General features: G+C 48.9%; 1 protein-coding gene across 1 annotated transcript in view; it reads right to left on the reverse strand.

Moving 5' to 3' along the window:
• Nucleotides 1–8,257, reverse strand: part of Dcdc2c (doublecortin domain containing 2C) — a 47,845-nt gene extending 39,588 nt beyond the window's left edge. Inside the window, exons 1-2 of the mRNA XM_038320781.1 lie at nucleotides 7,971–8,257; nucleotides 4,144–4,195 (exon numbers count right to left, since the gene is read on the reverse strand). Of these exons, the coding sequence (XP_038176709.1) occupies nucleotides 4,144–4,195; nucleotides 7,971–8,257 (339 nt within the window). The remainder of the gene's footprint in view (nucleotides 1–4,143; nucleotides 4,196–7,970) is intronic.
• Between the last annotated feature and the right edge of the window lie 1,071 nt (nucleotides 8,258–9,328).

The raw sequence follows: 9,328 nt of genomic DNA on the forward strand, positions 1-9,328 counted from the left end.
TCTTGTGCAAGTCATGTGCTAGCAGCGACAGCGGCTGAGAACTCATGAGTGCAGTATCCGTATTAGGTCCAGAAAACATTATTTTGCATCAGTAGTCTCTGATCTCGAGCTCTTACAATTTTTCCATCCCCTCTTGGGAGTTGGGGGTGTGATATGATCCCCCCCCCTTAGGGCTTTGAACTCTTCGCAATCACTTCTCTGCACTCTGACCAGTTGTAAGTCTCTGTATTGACAGCCGTTGACTGTATACAGAAGTTTTGGGGGCGCGGAATGACAGTTGGACTGACCTGTGTGTACAAAGCTAAGTGTTTAGAAAGTAGCTTGCAACACCCTATCCTCATATCGCTTATGGTTTTCTTGTTTTGTGGCTTCACCATCCTTTTGAGTGTGAGCCTCTTTGGGGTAGGAAGTCACACAACAGAATGGCCCTACTGCTGACTAGGGAGCAGCCCCCGGGAGACGGTGGTGACTACCCAGGAAGCTGAAAGGTAAGTGGGTGAGGGAAAGGTACCAGGACAGATGCACAACACTGCTGGTAGCAGAAACTCCAGTAGGGGAAGAGATCCAGGGTAAGGGAGACCAGGGAAGGCTGCAGAAAGGGCAAGCATGCCTCCACTACTGCTCTGCTGTGTGTTGCATATCAAATGATGCAGACCTGCACGCTGCAGTGGTAAACGAACGGCTGTGAAAATCAGCAACGGGTGAGCCTTGACAGACCTGGTCTGAAAACAAAACAGCAGCAACTGTGCTCTGAGAAATTCTACTGGGTACAGACACCCTAGGAAGGGCTTTCTGCTTGATTGCCTACAACTATGAAACAATGGGCTAATTGCTCCTCTGATGTGCTAATGACTCATTAACCCTGATAGCACCTGCCTAATTAAATAACAGCAACTATTAAGTACACACTCAGGATTCCCATTCCCTGTCCTCCATGTGATCACGTCCTAAGAGGAGTCTAACAAATGTGGCTGTTGCTGTCGGATGGGAAAGACGGTCTCACTCGGACTTAGCTCTGATGAGTCACACATCACTGTCTGCCTGAGCCTGAACGGCTATAAACCTACTGCCCAAGGCGGTAAAACTAAACCTAGAACGGAGCCCTGAGGGTAACCATGGAGTATTTCTCGCTGCAGCTACAGGACAGCTGCCAACTGGCTCTGAGCTCTGGGGCGGGTTCTATAAAAGAGCATAACTCATTTCCCAAACAACCTCACAAAACACCCAGGTGACAAGGAACCAGATTAGACAACCTTCCCAGGAATGCATGGCACCAAGGGCTCTTGTCCATGAAAAAACATCCAAAGACATGTCCTCACAGGGCATAGCCATGCGACACCATGCTGCCGGGGTGCTCCGTGACGCCTGGGATGGCGCTGACTCTTGCCCTCGAAATGTGGGGCTCAGCTGCTAAACATTCCTCAGCCTACTCTTGGAGTGTATGATACAGTCCTGGTAACAAACCCCTTCCCAAGAGGGAAAGGTCCAGGTAGAAGACACGCCTTGTCAAATGCCCGGAATAGGTAAAGGAACGGCTCGCCTGACAACTGCTCCTCGTCATTGTCCCGCAAAGTCTTTGCTCCTTCACCTGCTCTCACACTATCCGTCTGCCCTCAGGATGCATCCAAGCATCTCTTGCCATGCAAAGCCTGAGACAAAAAAAAAAAAAAACCCGCTAGCACCAAGGAGAGCTGTCCTCACATAAACACACCCAGAAAGAAACCAGATAATGAGCAATAAACTCTTCTACGCTCCAGGGTTAAGTGTGGAAGGCGGGCGGAGGTGTTCACGAAGAAAGCTCTGCCATTGAACACTGGGTGCCTAAGCTACTGTCTGAGCTGATTAATATCAGAAACGCTTGGGTGCCAGGGACCATAAGAACCTCAAGGAGCATGCCATGGTCTACACAGTTCTTGTTCTTATTTGTACATTTGTACTGGCCCGAAATGCACTATGTAGCTGGGGGTGGCTTTGGCTCCAGATTCTCCTGCCTCTACCTTCAGAGTTTGGCACTATGAAGGTGCCAAACCACGCAATTATCCTGTTCTATTTTTTATTTATGTATTTACTTATTAAGTTTTTAACTCATTTTACATATCAACCACAGTTCTCCCTCCCCTCCTCCTGCTCCCCCTACCTAGTCCCCATCCCCTAGGCCCCCACTCCCCCACCAACTCCTCAGAGTGGTAATGCCTCCCATTGGGAAGTCAACAAAGTCTGGCATATCAAGTTGAGGCAGGACCAAGCCCCTCACCTCTGCATCATAGGGAATGGGCCAGTTTATGCACCAGGGATAAATCCTGGTCCCACCTGCCAGGGGCATCCAGTTTCTCTTTATCTATGTTTTGCCTCTAGGCTTTTTACCCCTCTTTATTTTATATGTCTTTCCTTCCTTGTTTCTCTGTGACTGACTGGGTGGTTTGCCCCTGGCATCTCCCTCTCTCTGCTTCTTTCATTTTCCCTTCCTTTTCAAGCCTAGATTTCTCCTCCTATTTATTCTCTCTGCTGTGTCAGCTCTGCCTATCCTTCCTCTGCCTAGCTATTGGCTGTTTAGTTCTTTATTAGACCAATCAGGTGCCTTAGGCAGGCAAGGTGAAACAAATGCAACACATCTTTACACAATTAAACACACATCCATCCATCATTAAATAAATGCAGCATACACAAAACTAACACATGTTTACACAGTTAAAGTAATATCCTGCAGCGTAAAAAAAAATGTAACACATCTTTGCCTAGTTAAAATAATATTCTACAACAGTTCATCTTTTGGGAAATATTTCAATTCTTTTCCATTAAAAATGACAAGTCATAGGACTGGGGAGATGGCTCAGTGGGTGAAGCACTGAGTTTGAACCCCCAGACCCTTGGAGCCCACAAAACTCCATATGCAGTAACACGCACACATCTGTAATCCCAGCACTCCTACAGGGATGTGGGAAGCAGAGATGAGAAAATCCCCCAGAAGCCCTAAGGCCAGCCAGCCTGGCTTACACGGGGGCTCAGAAACCTTCCCTCAAACAAGGTAGGAGGTGAGAACACTGAAGGTTGTTACCTGACCTCAGCACACGGGCTGTCACGAGTGCCGTGGCATGCACATGCCCATGCTAGTGCATACATACATGCTCACACAGAGACAATCTTTTAATGATGAGCTGTACGACTGAGCCAACTTAGTGTGCTTTGTAACGTCCCCTCGGGGAGGCTAGGGAGTAAACAGGAGTACACTGCTCAGTCCAGCTGTGCCCCCAGTCGCCGTCATCACCACCAACTAGCTGAAGCCACTCTTTTCCCAACGGGAGGAACATGCGTGCTAAGGAACGCGTGTGCGTCACACGCGGACACCACACACACACACCCAACAATGTTCTTGGAGGGAGTTCAGCCTCCAGATTCTCATCCATTATGCCCTTTTTTTTTTAAAGGTAGCAAATGAGACCCACGCACTCCCGGGTTGGTAATGATCTCCTCCTGCCTGGCGCTGATGCTGGCCATTGTGAAAAGAGTGAGCAGGTGGGAAGAAAATGACGAACTAGAGAAAAGCAAGACTAGAGGGATTCTCGTTTAATCAGAGGCGCGTTCGCCACAGTTACCCAGCCCTTTCCCTCCACGGGCCAATCACATGCTTGATTAGTGATCACAGCAGCTTCTGTGCCAGCCTGAGGGAAGGGAGCCAGGTCTTCAGACCGAGCTAGAGAGAGGGCAAGAAGAGGGCAAGCAAGCGGGCACCCTGGAGGGAGTGATGAAGGTCCAGCTGCCATCTAAAGCACCTTCCCCATCAGCCCCACACTAATCCTGGAAACCCCCAATGGTCCCTTAAACCCAAGACACTGTCTCTGAAATGGTTCTAACAAAAGCTCGGAAGTCATTAACCCTCACCAAGCCAGCACAGAGATCCCTGGGGAAGGAATAGTAGACCCTGCAAAGAGAAGGGATGTAAAAGGAGGGCCGCCCCCCCCCCAAAGAGATGCCTTCTTACACAACAGGGAGGAAGACAAATTAGAACAGACATAACGAAATAGGAATCGGGAAATTGGAAAACCAGTAAAGCCAGATAATGGTTCCTGAAAAGCTTAATAATGTTAATAAACCTGAAGCCAGAGTGGACTGATTCAGCTCATCTTATTAGTCTCAAACACTTACCTCCTTCAACTTTCTCATCTTTGGAGGTTTTCTGGGAACTATATGAATATAGCTGCAAAAAAGAGAGAGAGGAGAAATCATGGTTAGAAAGACAGTACTCGCTCTGAGCCGTGGAACCTCTGCCAAGAGGAGCCAATGTCAGCAAGGAAGCAGGCAACCCCACAGGAATGAATCCACATCAGAACGTGACAGCAGCATGTCATGGGACACCTCCAGTTGCCTTAACTGGTCTTGCCCTGTGGAACTCTCTCCAGTGGCCTGACTCTCGTGTGTGTGTGTGTGTGTGTGTGTGTGTGTGTGTGTGTGTGTGTTCATTAGAGTGACCTTAGAAATAATGGTCTAAGGCTGGAGAGGTGGCTTGGTGGCTAAGAGTACTAACTGCTCTTCCAGAGGACCCAGGTTCAGATCCCACTACCCAAACGGTGACTCACAACCATCTGCTATTCGAGTATTATGGGATCTAAGAGTCCTCTTCTGGCCTTTGCAGGTTCCAGGTATGCACATGGTGTACAGACAAAATGCAGGCAAAATACTCATACATACTTTTTAAGTAAATAAATCTTTTAAAATATATTTTAAATATTTGTATTTGAACTATTTAAATAGTTTGAGTAATAGTAAATAATTATCTAATTCACTGGTCTTCTGACTTTCTGGTGATGGTGGTAATGTTTAGTTGGTTAGTTGGTGGACTGATTGGTTGATTGGTTGGGATTTGGGTTGTTTATTTTTGTTTTGTGTTTTCTGTGAGATGGCCTGACTCTGTAGTCCAGGCTGTCCTAGAACTTGACACTTTCCTGCCACTGGCTCTGGGATTGCCAGCGCACAAGCACCATGGTCATCTCCACTTATAGAGGAGCGAACTCAGAGCAGGGTGACAAGATTGTGCTGGAAAGGAGGACATCTCCACCCACCACCCTGCCTTGAGGGCAGCCCTGGAGCTAAAACCTGCCTCCAGCCCTATGAAGTGATTGTTTAAGGTGACCATTTCAAGCAGGTTTGTGGGATTTCCCTCTGTATGCTGTGATTACCATTAATGAATAAAGAAACTGCTTTGGACCTATAGCAGACAGAACTGAGCTAAGTGAGGGGGGGGGAGGAGCACTAAGCTGAATGCTGAGAGAAAGGAGGCGGGGTCAGAGAGAAGCCACGTAGCCCCTCCAGAGATAGATGCCAGTTGGAATCTTGCCGGTAAACCACAGCCACATGGCGATACACCCATTACTAGCAATGTGTTAAATTAAGATGTAAGAGTTAGCCAATAAGAAGTTAGAGCTAATGGGCCAACCAGTGTTTTAAATAATACAGTTTCTGTGCGGTTATTTTTGGTTCTGGGCAGCCAGGATGAACAAGCGGCCCCCTCCTTGCTACACAGGTCATTAATGGAGTAGGATCCTAAGCTCCTCAATGATCCCCCCTGTCCTATTTAGGGTGACTATGGCTGTAATAACACACCCTGACCAAGAGCAGCTTGGAGAGTAAGGGGTTTATTTCACTCACAGTCCATATAACACTTCATCATCAGAAGCAGTGAGGGCAGGAACTCAAGCAGGGCAGGAGCTAATGCAGAGGCCAGGGAGGGTGCTGCCCACTGGCTTACTCCTCCTGGCTTGCTTAGCCTGCTTTCTCATAGAACCCAGGACCAGCAGCCTAGGGACAGCACCACCCACCATGGGCTGAGGCCTCCTCCGTTGATCACCAATTAAGAAAATGTCCTACAGGTTTGCCTGCAGCCTGATTTTTACAGAGACATTTTCTCAGTTGAGGATGCCTCTTCTCAGATGGCTCTAGTTTGTGTCAAGTTAACACAAAACTATCCAGCACCGTCGGCCCCTTGCCAACCTGACAGGCAAGCACTTCGCTTTTCAATTAGAACCTTTCCCTCCTCATTTATCCCCAAGATGGCATGTTTATATTAATATAACAATATAAAACATAAATAACTTTGGAAGTTCCAGTCTTTACAAGTTCAATCACATTAAAAATCCATCTCGGGGTTGAAGAGATGGCTCAGTGGTTAAGAGCACAAGCTGCCATTCCATAGGACCTGAGTTCAATTCCCAGCACCCACATGGTGACTCACAACCATCTGAATTGAGATCTGGCGCCCTCTTCTGGCCACAGGCATATAGGCAGACAGACTATGTAAACACTGTATACATAATAAAGTGTGTCCCGAAAGTTCCATCTCAGCCAAGTGGTGGGGGCTCATGCCTTTAATCCCAGCATTCAGGAGGCAGAGGCAGGTGGATCTCTGTGAGTTCAAGGTCAGCCTGGTCTACACAGCAAGTTCCAGGACAGCTATACAGAGAAACTCTGTCTTAAGAAACAAAACAAACAAAATAGTTGTTTTTTTTTTAAATACCCAATTCAAAATCTCTTTTAAAAATTCAAAGTTTCTCAACTGTGGGCTCCTGTAAAAATCAAAATTAAGTTAAATACTTTCTTACTTTGAGAAGGAAGAGCCAGGGCATAGTCACTATACATATATATAAAGAATAGTTCACTCTCTGATCTTTGAAACGTGTGCAGAGACCCAGCAAAGCTCAGTCTGTGGCTATTCCACCTCGGACTCTGCCCCTCACTGCCTCTGCCCACAGGCCTGTCCTCAACCTTCTCAATCCTCTCAAACTTTCCATTTCTCCAAGTTCATGTTGCTAGTCAGCTCTAAGAATCTAGTTTTCAACTTTTCTTGTAAACTGACTTCCATTATATTTTACAAAAATGCAAAAATAATCTAGAAAATGAAGGCACAAAAACCACAAAATGCTATGTGTCGTTCAGGGTTGCTCTCCCAATAGCATAGAAACAGATCAGCGAGCAGGATCCAGCAAGTGAAAGGCAGTACGTGAAACCAGCAGCAGGCTTTCTTCTGGGTCCAGTGGTCACTGAGCAATTTCCTTGGTTTTTCCAGAGGTAGAGGAAGATTTCAAGTGGCCCTGGGTTCAGACACTCTGAAGAAGGGCAAGTACTTAGCCCGTGGGGTGCTGTGACGTGGGCACTCACCTCCTGATTCACTGAGAGTGGATCTCATTTACCCAAAGTTGCTGTTCAGTTCCACTCAGAAGGGGTCCTTGCCCCCTCCACCCAACCTTGACTGCCTCTTTCCCACCGCCTGTCATGGCCTGTCGTCCCCTTTCTGTCCCCCCACCCCTGGCCTTGATATATGTATGACAAGACAGACCCAGGAAGGCTTGAACTTAAACAGCACATTTACAACTGTATCCCAGCAAGCTGCTCTGTGCAAACCTTTCAAGCCACAGGCCCCTGGTATCACTGGGAGGACACCCCAGGACATCTAGCTTCCCTTACAACTGTTTGTTAGTGCCACTATTAGAATCTTATTCTCTGGTGGATATTAACTGCTCAGCAGCTCAGCAGTTACAGACTCTAGGGCCCGTGCACCTGACTGATGTCAGGGCAGAAGTGTTTCATAATTGCATTCAGCAGACGGGAGCCCGATGTCACATGTCATTAACCTAAAAGATGAAAAAAAAATAAAGCCTAAATGCTTCTCTGTGCTGAGCTCACCCTCAAATGTCATGCATGTGTTTCATGACCATAAAAGCGCCTGGATAATACAAACTAATCTGCACCCCTTGCCGCCCTCTGGGATTCTCTGAACCCCACGTTATGTGTGTAGCCTGTTGCTCTCAAGGACAGTGACTCCTACTGCCAGACGCCCTGGATGAGGCCCTGGGTGGGGTGTACTGCTGCTCCTGAGAGCTGGGCAAGGCCGTGGGTGAGGCGTGCGGTGTGCAGAGGTCTGGGTGGGGTGTGCTGCTGTAGACGCCTGGGTGGGAAGAGAGCTCCAGGGCTGCACTTACTCCAGTTTCTTGAAGCGCTCGCGGCCCGCGGCCACGTACTTGCCACCGGCCTGCAAGGCATCCAGCCCGAGCACCTGGTGACCGCGCGTGGGCGTGTAGAGCCTCCGCACTCCGAAGGGCACATCCACCTGCTCCGTAAGCTGCTCCAGCAGGGCCTCGAAGTTGGCTACGCGTCTCCGCGAGAACACGAACTTTCGGCCCACATAGAATTGGTCCCCGTTGCGGTACACCAAGATGGTCTTGGCCGGCGTGGTGTCCACCAGGGCATAGGGCCCGCGCGTGCCCATGACCACTGCTTGCTCACCTCGGGACACGCAGAACCATGCACGGGGACACCCAGCACACCCGCCGAGAACCCACGGGCTCTCTCGGGCTGCGGGCCACAGGCGGGACTGGGCTGCCAGGACGGTGGGCCGTGAACCTGCAGCACACGCTGACGTCCTGGGGCGATTGTGACTGGGCCGGCAGGAAAAGGGCGACAGGGAGCCAGGCAGGACAGGCGGGGACTGGTCAGATGGACATAAAAGATGCAGACTGGATTCAGAACGCAGACAGGTGAGGACAGGGAAACATATCGGGAGCAGCAGGAAGCTCAGAGAGGTAATCGGCATGAAACAGAGACCGCACACACACAGAGATGAGGACACAGATCTGACACACAGAACCAGGGCGGGGAGGATGCAGGAAGAGCTCAGATAGGTAGGTGGTGGCTACAGAGAAAAGAGGGTGAATCTGGTGAGGTCGTGTTTGCCTCTAATTCCAGTACTTGGGAGACAGAGACCGGAAGATCTCTGTAAGTTCGAGGCCAGCCTGGTCTATAGAGTTCCAGGCTAGCCAAGACTACATAGTAAAACACAGGGAGCTCTACAGGCATCAGACAGGTGACGTGCTAGGGCTCAGGGAGGAGGAGGAGGAGAAAAGGTGGCCATGCTGGTTCAGGAGCACCCATCCTGAACTTCCCAGCGTGTTACTGCCACGTACTCCGCTAATACTCGGGGTCGTTGGAAGTATGTCACCTTCTGAGCCTCCTTTCTTGCTTTCATCCCACATTTGTGTAAGACTCCAGGCTCAGTGCCACACAATGTGAGGGACTGGCTGCCGTGGCCACTAGTGCCCAGTGTTCCAAATGTGTGTCATTTCAGGATACATGGCAGATGGACCCGGAGAGGGGGAGGGGGACCTTTGGTGAAGTCCTGGATGACTTTAATCTCTTTTTTAAGAGATAACCCTTTATCAAGGATGACTTTATCAAGAGATGTCCTTTATCTCTTGAATAAATGATTCTAGAAATGCTTTCCCAAAGGTTTTAATGTGCCTAAACCAGCTCTCAAAGCCCTAAGGTATGTATTACCTACTGA

The sequence above is a fragment of the Arvicola amphibius genome, chromosome 2 (genome assembly GCF_903992535.2).
Source record: "Arvicola amphibius chromosome 2, mArvAmp1.2, whole genome shotgun sequence".
Lineage (NCBI taxonomy): Eukaryota > Metazoa > Chordata > Mammalia > Rodentia > Cricetidae > Arvicola > Arvicola amphibius.